The sequence below is a fragment of the Phaseolus vulgaris genome, chromosome 11 (genome assembly GCF_000499845.2).
Source record: "Phaseolus vulgaris cultivar G19833 chromosome 11, P. vulgaris v2.0, whole genome shotgun sequence".
NCBI classification, from domain to species: Eukaryota; Viridiplantae; Streptophyta; class Magnoliopsida; order Fabales; family Fabaceae; genus Phaseolus; species Phaseolus vulgaris.
The window spans coordinates 42981915-43001137 of NC_023749.2; the positions used below are offsets into that span (position 1 = coordinate 42981915).

Consider the following 19223-nt stretch of genomic DNA (forward strand, 5'->3'; position numbering starts at 1 on the left):
ATCCAGTCTTCTCAGAAACCCTGAGGATATCCACTAAGCAATCACCACTTGATCACTTACACAACAACCAAGAGAATGACCTTCAACACCTCAAGAAACACACTCTCCTTGGCCAACACTAAGATTGCTGATCTTGAACACCTCAAGAACACACAGCCAATCTCAGTAAACACAGAAACGAAATTGTTCAACAGAGTACAAGGATTACACTTGTTACAGAAGATAATTTGAAATCAATACAAGCAGAATCCTATTCCAGCACTTTGATCAATCACAAACTCTTAGCAATCTCAGCACTTTGAAAAACTCTCTTAGAAAAACTTTGTCAAAGATTCTTAATTCTTAAATCTGTTTTTCTGAATATATTCAAAGATGTAGTTTGTTATCAAATCTTAACAAACTCTTAAATTGCATTAAAATATTGGTCAAAGCATTTAATGACTGGAGCGTAAACAGTTAAATCATTTAAAGTTTAGTCAAAGAAAACAGTTTTTCTGTTATGGTCCCAAAACAAACAATCGGTTGTTTCCTCGAATCAATCGGTTGTTTTGGTACTTAACAGTTTAACCATTCAAAACAGTTTTCAAACTTTTTCTCAAAACACCTAAGTACAAACAATCGGTTGTTTCGACAAAACAATCGGTTGTTTTTACTTAGTTTGAAATCATTTTGTTTTCACAAAGATTGAGAATGCTAATGTTTTAGATTCAATCACAAGGTGGATTACAACATATAAACTACCCCAGAACAAAGCTTAAACCAGCACAGTAACATCAAACACAACAGAGGCTTCAACATCCTTCAAAGGATTTGGATTCCTCAAAGCTTGAACACCACTTGTTTCAACAATATGTACTTTTTTACCCTCATATTATCATAAATATCTATGTTGTGCATGTGCCTATTCTCCATAGGCTCGTTATATAACCTAAAACAACTTGTCTATACCACAAAATAAAATAAGAACATTATAAATTGAGAATTTTGCATCATACCATCCAAATAAAGATAATATATATAAAATGGATATTGATTGAGCCTAAATTTTATATATAATTATTACTATTATTATAGAAGATAAATACACATAACAACCAGAAGAAGAATGAATTTTCTTATCAACATCTTTATTTGTTACAAATACAATAAATCCTGGTTTACAACCCAACACTTTATCAATGTATTGGTGTTTGAGAAAAGAATCAAATCAATTTCTTATCTTGGTTCCACCTCAGAAATAGTTACTTCATTGGTTGGACAATACATATTTTGTCCAACATCTTCCTCAACTAAAACCCTTTGCATTAAGAAAACAGGCTTTTCTGGATGTGGTAAAGTAGTTTCACTTGTTAACATTGTAACTACAGTTGTCATATTCGGTCTATCATTAGGTTGATGTTGTACACATAAAAGACCGATATGAATACATCGTAAGGCTTCAGATAGAATGTACGAGTCCCTTAAACAAGTGTCAATGAATTCAATTGGGATGCACTCTTTCCAACACCTCCATGCCTACAACAATGCAAAACAATTAATAAAATCCAATTCATTACATATAAGTTGAAGTTACTTCTGATACTTACATGTTCAATAAGATTATAGCTGTGGATTGAGTAGGAAAATCCTTTATTTTTCTTTCCACTTAAAACCTCTAACAATAAAACACCAAAGCTATAAACATCAGATTTGACAGAGAATACTCCACCAATTGCATATTCGGGAGCCATATAACCACTGAAAGAAATAATTACATGTAAATTATTTTAAGGTATAATTTGTGCGAAATATATCTTAACTTTCTCATAAGTAAAGATACTTACTATGTACCAACAACTCTCCTCGTATTCCCTTCAATTTGATCACCTTTACCCACTTTAGCTAATCCAAAATCAGAAATCTTTGGATTCATATCATCATCTAACAAGATATTACTTGATTTTAAATCTCTGTGTATAATCCTTAGCCTAGAATCTTGATGAAGATAAAGAAGTCCTCGAGCAATTCCACTTATAATGTTTAAGCGTGCAGACCAATCTAAAAGTTTGCTTTGAGAATCATCTATCAAATGATATTTTTGTTATCTTTGATTAATCAATAAATAAAGGAATGAAAAAGAGTTTCAAAAGTTTAAGAAAATCACTTACCAAAAAGAAAGAAGTTTAAGCTTTTGTTAGGCATGTATTCATAAATGAGTAATTTTTCTTGCTCTTCAACGCAATATCCGAGAACTTTGACAAGATTCCGATGTTGAAGTTTAGAACAAAATATAACTTCATTTTTAAATTCCTTGAGTCCTTGGGCAGATGTATCAGATAGCCTTTTCACAGCAATATTCTTTCCATCCAATGTTCCCTTAATAAAATAAAATTTATAAATAAGTAAAATTGGGTATAGAAAAGTAAAACTATGTTCTTGCTTATTAACTTATTGATGAAGAAGAAGGTTGTTGCATACATACTTTGTAGACAGGACCAAAACCACCTTGGCCAAGCATGTTGTCATCTGAGAAGTCACTAGTAGCACATGCTATTGTATCAAAATCAAACAAAGGTAGCTCAAGATCACCTTCTTCACTTTCGTTTATTTTTGCTTTTGTATCTGTTTCATTTCAAATGTGTTCAGCATCACATTGTAAAAGTATTTTTCTTCTGCTTCAAAAGAAGTTACATTGTTACAAATTTTAACATTTCTTTCAAATTCTTTATAAAACATTTGAAAATAATAGTTTTTTCTATAAATTTTGCAAAGTATCACGAAAATATTTGTAAAACGTTTTATACAATATGATATTACATGCGCTTTAAATTTTGTAAAACGAAAAATTATTTTTACCTAAAGTTTTTTTGAAGATAAGAGTGACGAGAGAAATAAGAAAGGAAAATATAGAATGTTTAAAATAGTTTACAAATTATTTAAAAATAATAATCATGAAATAGGAATCAGATTAAGAAAGTTTACCTTTGCCTTTTCTTCTCCGGTAAAAGAATGTGAATATTAGAAGCACTGCAGCAATCGAAGAAACTATGCTTGTGACCCCAATCACCACTTTCTTTGAACTGTCTTTATTTTCTTCTGACAAATGAAAGAAATAGACAATATAATTGAAATAATTAAAAAAAATATGTGAAGCACATGATATAGGCTAAAATTTAAATTAGAAGTGGGTTTCACGTTTTTAACTTTAAAAAAAATTATATTTTAGTCTTTAAAGTGTTTGCATTAGACACGTAATGATTCTTCGTATCAGTACAAACATATGTCTACAATATTTTAATGATAATAAAAATATATAATTAAAAAATTTGAAACTCAACTACCAAATCATAAAAAATAAAATTGATAATAAAATATGTAAAAAAATATTATAAATTGTAATGATTGATTTTTTATAAATTCTTTTATTAAATATTTAAAAAAAAAATTAAATTTTTTGTCTAAGTATTTTATTATTCAATTTTGAGAGCAGTGAAATATTGTGATGATTGTTTTATTTTTTTTATCTCTAATTTATCGATCAATCTGGTATTTTTTTTCTCTACTTTTTTTTTACTCCAATTTATAAGTTAACTCATTCTTAGATAGAAATTGACCGATGAACTAGAAGAGCTTGAAAAAGAATGAGTAAGTTCATGAAATTATCATATTAAAAACAAAAATCAAACAATAAAATATTTTAAAATAATCAACAAGACATTATAATTATATATTAAACAATATTTCATTATAACGGTTTATTATGAATTAATAGTCTTATTTTAAATCATAAAAATAAAAAACACATACAAACAAAATCATGAAAACGCTGCTAAGATAAAGTTATTTTTTTTATTTATATAATCATTCCTTTCTATTATTAGTGACTATAAGATCTGTATTATTTGAATATATCCCTTCAAAGCCTAGCATTACTGAACTTGTTATGTGAATAACCTGATAACATTTAAAAGATCTAATTAAGGTGATTTCTCTCATGAATAGTAACATTATAATTTCTATTTAACCAAGAAAAAAATAAAATAAAATCTCATACCAATTTTGGAGATATCCATTCTAACAAATAGATCTTGCCCTGCATCTGGAAGAAATCTCAAATCCAATAGATCACCGAACCAGAGGATGCAACCGCTATAACCACTTCCATTTTCAGTGATATCCGAATTAGCATAAGCCGTGCAAGAACAGTTTTCCCAACACTTAGCCTTGCATTCCTCAATCGTTAGACTTCGATTCATCCACGATGTTTTAGTGTCGGGAATCTTCATGTTACTAACCTTAACAAACCCGTCTTTCTTCTTCACCCTGCACCTAGTTTCACTTCTTTGCACGCACCCTTCACTCCACTTTTCAGCCGATTTTGGCTCAAACCCTCGTAAACACTCGCAGGCTGAAGAGTTGTCCTTCACAGCACAGTACCCGAATGAGCCACAGTAGTTATAGCCGCAAAAACCGTCTCTGGGGATAACTAAATCAAGCTTCCAGTTTTGAGTTTCTTCGTCCCAAATGAAACGCTGAAGAGCGTTCATGGTTTGGTTAACCACCGTTCTCAGAATCATCGACCTATTTCGCGGGAAAACTTGGTAATAACTCTCCATGGGGTTGTCAACGAAGTTGATATTCATCAATGAACGACGCTTCAATGCGGGTGTGGCGCTGAATCGAAAGCCACTCCAAGGGCCACTTCTGTAGGTCACTGATGAACCGTTCCAAAGTTGCATTTCGGGGATGTTGCCTCTTGAAACTCCATAAGAAAAATGACCAGAAGATGGGTCTTCCCAGTTGTTCCAAGAAGTGAGGTATCTGTTGAGACCCGTTGTTACTTCCCACCCTAGCTTCATTCCTGGTAAAAGTGTGTCCGAAGGATAGTCAAAGCTTTGCCACAAGTAGTTTTCAGAATTGTTGTCCTTTTCATCTCTTACCACAAAGTTCCCTGTTTCCAAAAGCCGTGCTACTGGCTTCACCGATTCAGATTTTGCTGTTGCATTTGTTGACCAGTGAACGGTGTTGTTGCTGCTGAGAAGAACCAGGTTTCCTTCTTTGGTTAAGGTTAACTCGGTTGAGTTGTTGCTGTTGCTGTTGATGATGGTGTTATTGATTGGATTGTTGCGGTTGGCAACCCAAACAATGGTTTTCTGTGGGATTTTTTTGAACCAGATTCCTAGGTAGAGGTTTGAGGAAGTACCTAGGCGGAAGAAACCTAATTCGAAGGTTCCTTCCTCAGAAACCAAGTTGGTTCCATAGGTAAGTGGCTGAAACTGAGTGATGGTGTTGGTTTCAGAGGAAACTTTTGATGAGAGCAAAACTAAACTGGCTACGACGATGAATGGTAGTGGAATGGCCATTGTGTTAATTGCTGCACATGAAGTCACGAAAGTTGAGGGAATAAGTACTTTATTGCTGAATTTTTTTTATAGAAAAATGTTTCTTCGATAGTATATAAGACAAAATACTCCTACTTTATCACGTATTTTATTAATATATATTAAAATTTAAAAGAAATATAATTAAAATAATAATATAATGAGATGTAATGCTGGAGTAATTTTTATGGACTGTATAAATGTCGGCACCCTTTTTAGTAATATGAAAAGGAAAAGGAAAAATATATTTTCACACATCTACTAATACTTTTATCAATAAATACTGTAATAAAATAATAATAATAGTAATAATATAATAATAATAAATATAAAAATAATAAATATAAATAAAATATTATAATAAGATAAAGTTGTCAGTTTGTATGAAAATGGTAGAGCCTGATGTTTGTTATCTTCACTGTGCATCAGTTGACCTGATCATTAATAAAGTATGTTAATTAAAAAATGGTCCTGAACGGCGTTTCGAGCCGCCAGTGAAGATCACATCAATCACATCCTCTATTTATTCACAATCAATAATTATACAAGTAATTGATGTTAACTATTCAATTAGTTGAGAAAATATTATTAACTAATTTAAATTTTATTAATAATATACTATTATAAAAAGCTTATTAATTGTACATAAACAAAAAGATGTATAAGAGAAAGTTGTCGTACGACCGTATTTCCATCTATAGGTTTGAAAAGAAATTGAATTTATATGTCTTGGACCAATTATTACGTGGATTCACGTCATAAATTTAATTATGTTTAAATAAAATTAGTAAGATTAAGCAACAATAAATAACTAGGTCACATGCTTCTAAATATAATCCAAACTCTTCATTAAAATAATATAAATAACACAAATTTTAAGAACTAGGTACGTCATTAGACCGTATTCAGAATACCGAGTGCCGAATATTAAATCTGACTTCAGCGTCGGAGTGCCTTCTGCAGGTACCATCCGAGTCGGGACTACATGAAAGTCGAGGAGTGGAACGAGTAGAGGGGAGGAAAGAGCTTTCTTAGAGAGAAACGTAAGTACAAATCGACCGACTGACCGACCAAAAAAGCAGATGAGCAGTTTCAATTGTTCTTTAGGCCCCAACCCCGTTCGAGAACTAAAATTTATGTTTTGTTTGGGTTAGGAAGATTATTTCAGCGAATAAATGTGAGAAAAATGAAAGAAAATTCTGATTGTTTTAATTAAGGCAAATAGAATGAAAAATGAAGGCCATTCTAGAATCCCATTATTTTGGGAGGTTGTTCAACAGGGTTTTGAAGAACCAGAAGAAACTACCCAAAACAAGGTGTTGAAAGAGACACGATCGAAAAATAAGGCAGCTTTGTACATGTTGTATAGAGTTGTTGATGAGGCAATTTTTGAGAAGATTGTTGGTGCATCCACTTCAAAGGAAGCATGAGACATCTTGGAAAAGGTGTTCAAGGGTGCAATCCGAGTTAAACAAATGTCTCTTCAAACTCTACGAGATGAATTTGAGGCCATGAAGATGAATAATTCAAAAAATGTATCTAGTTACATCACTCGTGTGCAAACGATAGCCAATCAACTAACACTACAAGAAATTTGTTAGTTACATACCGATTATTACATATGGATTCAAATCCGTATTTAAATTGAGAATTACATACGAATTTTACATATAGATTTGAATTCGTATGTAAAGTGACTGTTGTTTTGGTTAAGCAAAACATAAGTTTTGTTTTACTGCTCTAACCTACTGCCATAGATGTTGTACTTTGCTTAAACTTTGTTTTGCAGGAACTGCTTCAGATTCAATCAAGTCCAACACAAGCAACCAAGGATTTGTCTTCATCAAATAAGGGGAAATTGTTGAATCAAGTGTGTTCAAGCTTTGAAAGAATCCAAATCCTAGCGTTTGATGGAAGGCTGGAGTTGCTTGAAGTTGCTGAAGTGTTTTAGAATAAGATCTGGGTAGATTATCTTTGTAATCCACTCTTTGTTGAATCTAAAGCTTAAGTGTTTTCAAATCTTTTAAGTTTAAAGTGTTTTTCAAACTAAGTGAAAAACAACCCGTTGTTTTGTCGAAACAACCGATTGTTTTATACTTAGGTGTTTTTGAAAGAGTTTGAAAACTGTTTTGGATGGTTGGCTTGCTGTCAAACCAAAACAACCGATTGATTCGCTCTTTCAACCGATTGTTTGTTTGAAAACTCTAACAAAATCAGTTTTGTTAGTTGAGTGAGCTTTAATTAATTTCATAATCGAATACACTCCTACTTTAAATGTTTTGACCAATATTTGAATACTATAAATAGTTTGTTAATGTTTTATAACAAACAACTTGAAAGAAAAACAGATTTGAGTTTTTCAAAGAGCTTTAGTTTTCACTTTGAGCTTTGGTTATTCAAGAGAGAAGTGGAATAGGATTAGTCTGTATTGATTTCAGTTGATTCTGTAATAGTGTAATTCGTTTTGAATATTGTGTACATTCTGGTGTTGTAAAGCCAATAAGGGTTGTGTGCTCTTGAGGTTGTTAAGATCAACATTCTCGTTGTGTGTGTGTTAAGCTAAAGGAAGTGTGTTTCTTGAGGGGATCAAGGTCAAGCAACTCCAGCCTTCCATCAAACGCTAGGATTTGGATTCTTTCAAAGCTTGAACACACTTGATTCAACAATGTTACATACGGATTTTTACATACGGATCTAGATAGTGACATGGTATGGTATCAACAAAGGTTCCCATCAAAGGCCGGGGAAAAATATGTTTTTTCTCAAAAGGATGGAAAACAAGGCACTATGAGAATGTTTATTATGTACCTTATTTGAAGAATAATATTCTCAATATGGAACAATTGTTGGAGAAAGGTTATTCGGTTTTCATGAAAGACCGGATTTTGCACTTGAAGGACAACAATGAACGTGTTCTTGCAAATGTGGAGATGACGAAGAATCGGATGTTCAGACTCAATTTAAAGAGTACATTGTCGGAGAAGTCCCTTTGTGATGACAAAATTGAGCTTGAAGGTTTAAGGAAAAAATCAAGTAGCTTGGAAGAATTGTGCAATTTATTGACTAATGAAAAACATAATCTTCTAAATGAAAGGAGTGTCGTGGTATCTCAATTGGAGAGTGTTGAAACAAAATTTGATAACCTGGAAAAGAGGTTTACAAAATTGGAAGAAAATTATGTTGATATGGAGAAAAACAAAGAAACTAGAGTTAATCAAGTAGAAGAACTTCATTTGTTGCTTTTGGCACAAAAATAAAAGGTGAATGAAAAAAAATTAAAAGCCCCTTATAACTTTTCAAATTTACTTGAAAATAGTGGTTTTGATTTGGGAGAAGACCGTAGATGGAATGGTGTTGAGACATTATCTACCAAGGATATATGGTCTAATCATTATGTTCCAAGCTCATTGAAGCCAAAGTCTTTCTTAAATCCTTTTAATTCAAAAGATGAAAGTGGATAAGATTTTGTTTGGGAAATTAAAAGTAATTCAATTCAAAATTCTGCATGGATTGGTTTAGTGAAGAAAACTGAAGTTTCTTCTAATCTAGAAAAATACGGTGACTAATGGGAAAATATTGGAGGTAGTTGGAGTAAGGAAAAATATAAAATTGGAAGTATGACGATCAGAAAAGCAATCTGAATGAAAAATATGAAATGTTTGAGTTTAAGGGAAGAATTTGTTAGCATTAAACTCAAAGTCGTCATCAATTTTATTTAGAAATTTGAATGGGTCAATCATTATTACCTTCAATTCTAATTTTGAATGTCATTTATACTGTGATTTTAAATATAATTTATAGCATATGTTTCATGAGAAAGAAATGTAAAATAAAATTTGAGAAGTGTATTATAACCCTATTTAGAGATATTGTATTCTCATTTTTAAATAAAAGTTATATTCTCTTTTAACAATTTCTATAGTTATAGAATATTATATCTATAATAAAATAAAAGCATATAATGAATGCACTAGTTAAAACACTGCAATTGCAAATGAAGTCAACGTATAAATTTGTTGATGATTAACACAACAAACTCCCTGTGAATATTTGAATTTTCATGTTGTGACTTCATGTGGGTAGAATCTTATATCTATATCAAAATGAAAGCATATAATGAATGCACTAGTTAAAACACTGAAATTGCATACGATAATGTTGTAAATGAAGTCAAATTTGTTGATGATTAACACAACAAACTCCCTGTGAATGGTAGTAATTAATTAAATAATATAATTTTTTAATTAGGTTTTTTACAATGCTGATTGTTAGTTGTTTTTCAATAAATAGCCGCAGTTTCCCTCTTAATTTAATGCCACTTTCTGATAGGGATGATTATTTTGTATTTGAATAATTAATTATAAAGGGTGAGTTGAATTGTTTAGAATGCAACCCGAGGAGAGCATTGCTGATGTGCAGAAAAGGTTCACTCATATTGTGAATCACCTTACTGGTTTAGGAAAGGAATTTGACAGAGAGGAACTCAACATAAAGGTATTGAAGTGCCTCGACAGAAGATGGCAACCAAAGGTGACTGCCATATCAGAAAGCCGTGATCTGTCAAAGATGGGAACCGCTACACTCATTGGAAAGCTAATGGAGCATGAGATGGAGCTCAAGAGACTCAAAGAGCAGGAAACAGTGGAAAGAAAATCCAAAGGACTTGCACTGAAAGCAAGCGAACAGAATGAGATCAAGGAAGAAAAAGAAGATGCTGAAAATGATGATACAATCAGTCTTCTTACAAAGAGATTCAGCAAATTCTTGAAGAAGAAAAGAAGAAATAGGAACCAGACGAAAAGAAGGTATCTTAAACCTAATGACTCAAATTTCTCTAACTATACTTGCTTTGGATGTGGCAAAACAGGGCAAATCAAAATGGATTGTCCAAACAATCAATCAAAGGATAAATCTGCCAGCAAGAAGGTTGAAAGGAGCAAGGGGAGAAGAGTTTACATTTCATGGGAAGAGAATGAAGTATCTCCAACCAGCAACTCTTCAACTAAGAGTGGGGAAAACAATATGTGCTTCATGATGAAGGATGAGGAGTCAATCTCTAATTCAGTAAGTGAATTCTCTATGGATTATGATAACTATGATCAATTGCTTGCTACTTTCAACAAAACACATGATGAAGCAAACAGGCTAGATGTAATATGTAGTAAGTTGCAAAAGGTAAATAATGTGCTTGCACCTAAAGTAAAAACACTTGAGGAAGAACTGCATAAGGCCAAAACAGATTTGGTAAGCCTTGAACTAACATGCTTGCATGCCTCTATTAAAACCTGTGAAAACTGCAAAAGATTGGAAAAACAAATGGAGTATTTGCTAAAAACCCTTTCCAATTTCACCAAGGGAAGAGAAAACCTTGAGTCTCTCCTTGGCTCACAGAATGCTGTTTTTAATAAAAATGGTCTTGGTTATATCCCTGGAAATGTAACCAATGTCAAAATGCTTTCAAGTTTTTTTGTTCCAGCAAAATCAGGTTTTTCAGCTTTTAACAGTGGCAAAAAGGCATCTCATGTAACCTGTTTTTACTGCATGAAATCTGGTCATACCTCTAGGTCATGCATTGCTAGAAAGCATCTTGTTCCTAAGAATTTAGCAAAATGGCTATCAAAGAGAAGGTTTTAATCTGTGTTGGACCCTATACTGAAACGGGTACCATTTGTATCATTTTTATTCTGTTTTGCAGATGAGCAACAAGAAAAATCAGTTGTACTTGGACAGTGGCTGTTCCAAGCATATGACTGGAGATCTTACAAAATTCACTAGCTTGAAGCTCAAAGCAGAGGGACATGTAACCTATGATGATAATAACCGAGGAAGGATTTTGGGCAGAGGCACTGTTGGAACAGGGAATTCAACCACTATTGAGAATGTGCTTTATGTAGAAGGACTCAAGCATAGCCTTCTCAGCATAAGTCAACTTTGTGACAAAGGATACAAGGTGAACTTAAAGTCAAAAGGCAGCACAATCTCAAGTGATTCCTCTAGTAAGGTGTTGGTTACTGGTAAGAGAGTGAATAACATATATCTTTTGAATATCATGGAAACTAACTCTTCAAATGAGTGTTTGCTGTCTAGAAGTGATGAGTCTTGGCTGTGGCACAGGAGGTTAGCTCACATACACACTAATCACTTAAATAAACTGAAATCTAAAGATCTAGTTTCTGGTTTACCTAACATTAAATTTCAGGATAACAGGCTCTGTGATGCTTGTGTGAAAGGTAAACAAATCAGATCCTCTTTCAATTCAAAAGATATTGTTTCTACAAAAAAATCCATTGGATGTATTACATATGGACTTATTTGGACCATCTAGAGTTGCTAGCTTGGCTGGAAATTTGTATGCTTTAGTTGTTGTGGATGACTACTCTAGATTTACATGGACTTTGTTTCTTGCACATAAAAATGATGCTTACATTGCTTTTAAGAAATTAGCAAAGGTTCTGCAAAATGAAAATGGTTGTTGCATAAAATCAATTCGAAGTGATCATGGGGGAGAGTTTCATAATGCTAGATTTGAAAGGTTCTGTGAGAAACATGGGATATCACACACCTTTTCAGCCCCTAGGACTCCCCAACAAAACGGTGTAGTTGAAAGGAAAAACAGATCATTAGAAGAACTAGCTAGAACCATGTTAAATGAATCTAAGCTTCCTAAGTATTTTTGGGCAGATGCAATCTATACTGCAGCTTATGTGTTAAACAGAACCTTAATTAGACCCATCCTTAAGAAAACTCCATATGAATTGTATAAGGGCAGAAAACCTAATGTGAGTCACCTTAGAGTTTTTGGGTGTAAATGCTTTGTATTGAATAATGGCAAAGAAAATCTGGGTAAGTTTGATGCCAAATCTGATGAAGGTGTGCACATTGGTTATGCTTTGAATGGTCATGCATATAGAGTCTTCAATCAAAAGGTTGCTCATAGTAGAAGAATCAATGCATGTTGTACTTGATGAAGCTGATCATAGCATATCTAAAACTACTGCTGATGACCTTGACAATAATGAATTTAAATCAAAATGAATCGATTCATATTGATACTGTTGATGCACATGCTATGCAAGAATCTACTGTGACTGCAGGTTTGCCAAAAGAGTGGAAAACCCCGAGAGACCTAACCCTTGACAATGTTATTGGGAACATTGAGAAATGAGTGTCAACTAGAAAATCCTTGAATAACTTCTGTGAAACAATGGCCTTTGTATCTCAAGTGGAACCCACAAATTAGGCCCTCAAGGACAACAACTGGATTTTAGCCATGCAAGAGGAACTGAATCAATTTGCTCTTAATGAGGTCTAGACTCTTGTTCCTAGAATACCTGAGATGAATATAATTGGAACAAAATGGGTATTTAGAAACAAAATGGATGAGCATGGGGTGATTACCAGAAATAAGGCTAGGCTAGTGGCTAAAGGGTATAATCAAGAAGAAGGAATAGACTATGATGAGACATATGCACCAGTGGCTCGGCTAGAAGCTGTCAGATTGCTACTTGCCTTCTCCTGCATCAAAGGGTTCAAGCTATTTCAAATGGATGTGAAGAGTGCCTTCTTGAATGGTTATATAAATGAAGAAGTATTTGTTTCACAACCACCAAGTTTTGAAGACCATCAGCATCCAGAATATGTGTTCAAACTCAAAAAGCTCTCTATGGGCTCAAACAAGCTCCTAGGCAATGGTATGAGAGGCTAAGTGATTTCCTCACCTCACAAGGTTATGACAGAGGCAAATCAGATAAGACCTTATTCATTAAGAAGAAGGGAGATGACACAATTCTAGTACAAGTATATGTGGATGATATCATTTTTGGATCAAACAATGCATAATTGTGTGAAACCTTTGTGGAAATCATGAAGAGTGAGTTTGAAATGTCAATGATGGGTGAGTTGAACTATTTTCTAGGCTTGCAGGTCAAACAACTCAAGGATGGCATTTTCTTGAATCAAGCTAAGAATTGCAAAGATCTGCTGAGGAAATTTGAAATGGACAAGTGCAAACCAATCAGCACACCCTTCTCAACTAGCTGTCACTTGGATCATGATGAAGCTGGAATTTCTGTTGATGAAACCAAATACAGAGGACTCATAGGATCTCTATTGTATCTCACTGCCAGCAGGCCTGATATAATGTTTGCAGTGTGCATGTGTGCTCGGTTTCAATCTGCTCCTAAAGAATCACACTACAATGCTGCCAAAAGGATTTTGAAGTATTTGCAAGGAACTAAAGAAGTTGGCTTGTGGTATCCAGGTAACATTTCATTAAGCTTAACTGGATATTCTGATTCAGACTTTGCAGGTTGGCTGCTGTTAGGTTGCTCTTTGAGTTTCTTCTTTCTGCGTGATGAGGATGCCATGCTTGATCTGTTGTTACCTGCACCTATTCACAAAAGAAAAATCCAGCTAGAAGGAGGATTAGTAACAGTTCACATGATCATTTGAAGATAGAAATTAAAAACATTAATTTGTTTGAACCTGGACAGCTCGTCGTAGAAATGAGAAGGTGTGAAAAACAATTGATTAGTGCCAGATTTATATAGAGCTTAAATCAGATTTCAAAAATCACAAGTTTTAAAAGAAATCAATTCAAACAGATTTTCTACAGATTTTATTCTTGTGTGATACAGCAGGTGTAGGTGTTGATTGACGCAAGAATATATTGGAACCAGATTTCTGTTTAGCAAATCAAATCTGTTGCACCTACAAGATATCCTATCAGTTAGTATATCCACATATCACTGTCATAGACCTGCTGGTTAATAACCGTAAAAGCAGTCAAAGATCAGGGAGAGAGAGAAAACTAAATATTTCTCTTTCCTAGTCACAACTGTGATTCTGAAACAGAGAGAGAACAGGTTAAAATATAAAATAACATATTGAAATTTTTACTGCAGAGGACAATTTAAGCTAATGATACCCAATTCATTTAGAAGAAAATAAAACCTATCTTTAACAAGAGGTTTAGTAAAAAGATCAGCCAATTGAAATTCAGTGCCAATGAATTTGATATCACAAGTTCCATTAGCAATATGTTCTCTTAGAAAGTGATGTCTAATTTCAATATGTTTAGTTCTTGAATGCATGACTGGATTCTTAGACAGATTTATAGCACTAATGTTATCACAGTTTATAGGTATCTTGTTTAATAGAATCCCAAAGTCACTTAGCTGCTGCCTTAGCCATAAGGTTTGAGCACAACAACTTCCAGCAGCTATGTATTCTGCCTCTGCTGTAGAAAGAGCAACACAAGCCTGTTTCTTGCAATGCCAAGAGATTATACTTGATCCAAGCATATGACAAGTCCCACTTGTGCTTTTCCTATCTACCTTACAACCTGCAAAGTCAGAATCTGAGAAACCAGTTAAGTTCAAAGATACATTGTTAGGATACCATAATCCAACATCCTTAGAACCTTGCAAGTATTTCATAATTCTCTTTGATGCATTGTAGTGTGATTCCTTTGGATCAGATTGATATCTAGGACATAAGCACACAACAAACATAATGTCAGGCCTGCTAGCAGTTAAGTATAATAAAGAACCGATTAAACCCCTGTACTTAGATTGATCCACTGATTTTCTTGCACAATCTTGTTCCAGCTGGGAGCTTGTTGAAATAGGAGTGTTGATTGCTTTGCATTGATCCATATCAAACCTCTTAAGCAGCTCCTTGCAGTACTTTTCTTGACTTATGAAAATTCCATCCTTGAGTTGTTTCACTTGTAGTCCAAGGAAGAAATTCATTTCCCCTAACATTGACATCTCAAACTCACTCTTCATGGTTTTCACAAAGTCTTCACACATCTCTTCATTTGTGGATCCAAAGATAATATCATCCACATAGACTTGCACAAGTATAATGTCTTCTCTTTTCTTCTTTATGAACATAGTTTTATCAGAATTGCCACGGTTATATCCTTGAGAGAGCAGAAACTCACTTAGCCTCTCATACCATTGCCTAGGTGCCTACTTCAATCCATATAAAGCCTTCTTGAGCATGTACACATGCTCTGGATTTTTATGATCTTCGAACCCTAGAGGCTGAGATACAAACACCTCTTCATTAATGTAACCATTTAAGAATGCACTCTTGACATCCATTTGAAACAGCTTGAAACCTTGTATGCTGGAAAATGCCAAGAGTAACCTGACAGCTTCAAGACGTGCTACTGGTGCATAGGTTTCACCAAAATCTATTCCCTCTTCTTGGTTATAGCCTTTAGCAACCAACCTTGCTTTATTTCTAGTGATAGCCCCATGTTCATCCATCTTGTTCATGTACACCCATTTGGTTCCTATGATATTCATCTCATGTCTTCTTGGAACCAAGGTCCACACTTCATTGTATTCAAACTGGTTCAGTTCTTGTTGTTATCCACTTGCTGTCTTGTAGTGCTTCTTCCAGACTTTTAGGCTCAATTTGTGAAACAAAGGCCACTGTTCTACATAAATTATTAAGTGAATTCCTTGTTGAGACTCCTTTCTCAATTTTACCAATTCATTGTCAAGTGTGAGATCCCTTGGAGTTTTCCATTCTTTAGGCAGTCCTGCATTCACAGTAGATTCTTTGACAGTATTTGGATTAGTTGCATCAAGCTCACTAGATTGATTCTTTTGCAGAATGGTTCTTAAATCATCCATACCAGGTTCATCCAGAACAGATTTAGGCATAGAACAATCTGTTTCATCAAATACAACATGTATAGATTCTTCTACTGCAAGCAATCTTTTATTATAGACTCTATAAGCATGTCCATTTATAGCATAACCAATATGTATTCCTTCATCTGATTTAGAATCAAATTTCCCCAGATTGTCTTTACCATTATTTAGAACAAAGCATTTGCAGCCAAAAACCCTAAGATGACTAATGCTAGGCTTCCTACCTTTATACAATTCATAGGGAGTTTTCTTAAGAATTGGTCTAATCAAGGTTCCGTTAAGCACATAAGAAGCAGTGTATACTGCATCAGCCCAAAAATATTTAGGTAAACCAGATTCATTTAACATGGTTTTAGCTAACTCCTCTAATGACCTATTCTTCCTTTCAACTACACCATTTTGTTGAGGTGTCCTAGGAGCAGAATAGCTATGTGTGATCCCATGTTTTTCACAATACCTATCAAATTTTGCATTTTGAAACTCTCTCCCATGATCACTATGAATCTGTTTTATTCTATTTTCATTTTCATTATGCAGAACCTTAGCTAGTTTCTTAAAGGCTTTATATGCATCATTTTTAGAAGCAAGAAACAGAGTCCATGTATATCTTGAGAAGTCATCAACAATCACCAAAGCATAGTAATTTCCAGCTAACCTAGCAGTCCTAAATGGTCCAAACAAGTCCATATGTAAAACATCCAAAGCTTTATTTGTAGAAACCACATCTTTAGATTTAAATGAGGTGTTTATCTGTTTACCTTTTACACAAGCATCACACAATCTGTTATTTTGAAACATTATATTTGGTAAACCAGAAATAAGTTCCTTAGACTTCAGCTTATTCAAATGATTTGTATGGATATGAGCTAGCCTCCTATGCCACAACCAGGACTCATCACTTTTAGACAACAAACACTCATTTTCAGAACAACTATTCATAATATCTAAGAGATAGATGTTGTTTACCCTTTTTCCTGTGAAAAGCACCTTACCAGAAATTTCATTTGAGATTGTACATGTGTTGGTTTCAAAATTGACCTTGTAGCCCTTGTCACACAGTTGGCTAATGCTTAGGAGACTATGCTTTAGTCCCTCCACGTATAGGACATTCTCAATTGTGGTTGACTCTGCAGTACCAACATTTCCTCTTCCAAGAATTCTTCCTCTATTATTATCTCCATATGTGACGTGTCCTTCAGCTTTAAGTTTCAGATTTGTGAATTGAGTAACATCACCAGTCATGTGCTTTGAGCACCCGCTATCCAAGTACCACTGATTTTTCTTGCTGTTTTTCTGTAAGACAAAACAGATTTAACACATATGGTACCCCTTTCTAGTTTAGGGTCCAACATGATTAATACCCTTCCTTAGGAAGCCATTTGGCTAACCCTTTGGGAACAAGGTACCTTCTAACTTTACATGTTCTAGAGATATGTCAATTTTTCATACAGTAAAAGCAAGATGCAGTATGCATAGTATTTGAACTGCTAAAAGAAGAAAAACCTATTTTGGAAGGAACAAAAAAACTGGACAACTTTTTCACATTGTTTTTCATTCCAGAATTATATCTTAGACCATTTTTATTAAAAATAGCATTCTGTGAACCTAATAAAGTTTCAAGATTTTCTCTTCCTTTGGTGAAATTTGAGAGTGTTTTTAACAAATATTCAATCTGTTTTTCCAGCTTCTTACAATTATCACAGGTTTTTATTGATGCATGCAAACATGTTAATTCAAGGCTAACCAATTCGGTTTTAGCTTTGTGCAGTTCTTCCTCAAGAGCTTTGACCTTAGGTTCAAGTACCCTGTTTACTCTATTCAATTTGTTGCAAATGACAGCTAATCTGTTTGCTTCATCATGTGTTTCCTTAAAGGCAATTAACAGCTGATCATAATTTTCAGAATTAGTTGAATAGTCACTTACTGAATCAGATGCTGATCCTTCATCATTCACCATGAAGCACAAATTTGCTTCTTCACTTCCAGTTGAAGAGTCACTTGTTGAGGATACATCATTCTCTTCCCAAGAGATATAAGCTCTCTTTCCTTTGCCTCTTTCACTCTTCTTGCTTGCTGATTTTTCTTTGTTTTAATTGTTTGGGCAATCAACCTTTATATGACCTGGTTTGCCACAACCAAAACAAGTATAACTAGAAGAATTTGAGTAATTGGATTTAGAATACCTCTTTCTTTGTTGAGTTCTATCTCGGTTCTTTCTTTTCAGAAACCTGCTGAATTTTCTGGTGAGCAGACTCAAGGTCTCATCATGTTCAGAATTCTTTTCTTCCTCACTTGTATCATGTTCCATGGTAGTCTTTAAGGCAATTCCTTTGGCTCTTTTCTCCACTGTTTCTTGTTCTTTCAATCTTTTGAGTTCTAACTCATGTTCAATCAATTTTCCAAAGAGTGCTGCAGTAGACATCTTGGATAAATCTCTGGATTCAGAGATTGTTGTTACCTTAGGCTGCCAGCTCCTATCAAGGCATTTCAGCACCTTTATGTTGAACTCTTCCTTGTCAAAGACCTTACCAAGACCAGTGAGATGATTCACAATATGTGTAAACTGTTTTTGCACATCTGCAATGCTTTCTTCTGATTGCATCCTAAACAACTCATATTCTTGAATGAGTGAATGCTTCCTCGAACGTTTCACATCATCTGTGCCCTCATGGGTTACCTCCAGTACTTCCCACATCTCTTTAGTTGAGCTGCATTGGGACACTCTAAAGAATTCATCCATATTCAGTGCAAAGGTGATGATGTTCTTGGCTAAGGAGTCATATTGAGCCTTCTTCCTTTCAGTTTCACTCTATTCAGACCAAGGCTTCTACACATTTTCTTCTTTGACAACCTGTATAGGTATAAAAGGTCCACTGACCACTGCATCCCAAATACCCATATCAATAGACTCCATAAAAATTTTCATCCTAATTTTCCAGAAAGCATAGTTAACACCACCAAACATAGGAGGTCTATTAATAGACACACCTTCAGCAAAAGGCATTTTAAACTCAGACATCATGCATACACTTGAGCAAAATACAAGCCCTAGCTCTGATACCAATTGTTGGGTCTATTAATGTATAAGTTCAAGAGGGGAGGGGTGAATTGAACATATAAAATTTTCGCAACCACAAACTGTTTTCAGTATATCAGGGGTAAAAGAACAGATTGATTTTAGAATGAACAGATT

General features: G+C 34.1%; 2 protein-coding genes across 7 annotated transcripts; both read right to left on the reverse strand.

The window, feature by feature from the left end:
* Positions 1–1099: 1099 nt before the first annotated feature.
* On the reverse strand, positions 1100–5400 carry LOC137826062 (G-type lectin S-receptor-like serine/threonine-protein kinase At4g27290). Of its 6 annotated transcripts, none has more exons than XR_011083407.1 (7): positions 4034–5390; positions 2962–3075; positions 2462–2601; positions 2148–2355; positions 1824–2061; positions 1587–1654; positions 1100–1515 (listed from the first exon to the last, which is right to left on the reverse strand). XR_011083407.1 is itself a non-coding variant. In XM_068631908.1 (7 exons), exons 1-7 carry the CDS (start codon positions 5340–5342, stop codon positions 1216–1218), a joined length of 2460 nt encoding a protein of 819 aa, XP_068488009.1. In that variant the 5' UTR covers positions 5343–5400; the 3' UTR covers positions 1100–1215. The 6 variants fall into 6 exon arrangements, 5 of the variants coding, with proteins under 5 accessions (XP_068488009.1, XP_068488016.1, XP_068488031.1 ...); XM_068631908.1 differs by having other exon boundaries at positions 1587–1737; positions 4034–5400; XM_068631915.1 differs by having other exon boundaries at positions 1587–1737; positions 2962–3072; positions 4034–5388.
* Positions 5401–18119: 12719 nt separating this feature from the next.
* On the reverse strand, positions 18120–18770 carry LOC137808093 (uncharacterized). The gene has a single exon (XM_068609019.1). It carries the CDS (start codon positions 18768–18770, stop codon positions 18120–18122), a length of 651 nt encoding a protein of 216 aa, XP_068465120.1.
* Between the last annotated feature and the right edge of the window lie 453 nt (positions 18771–19223).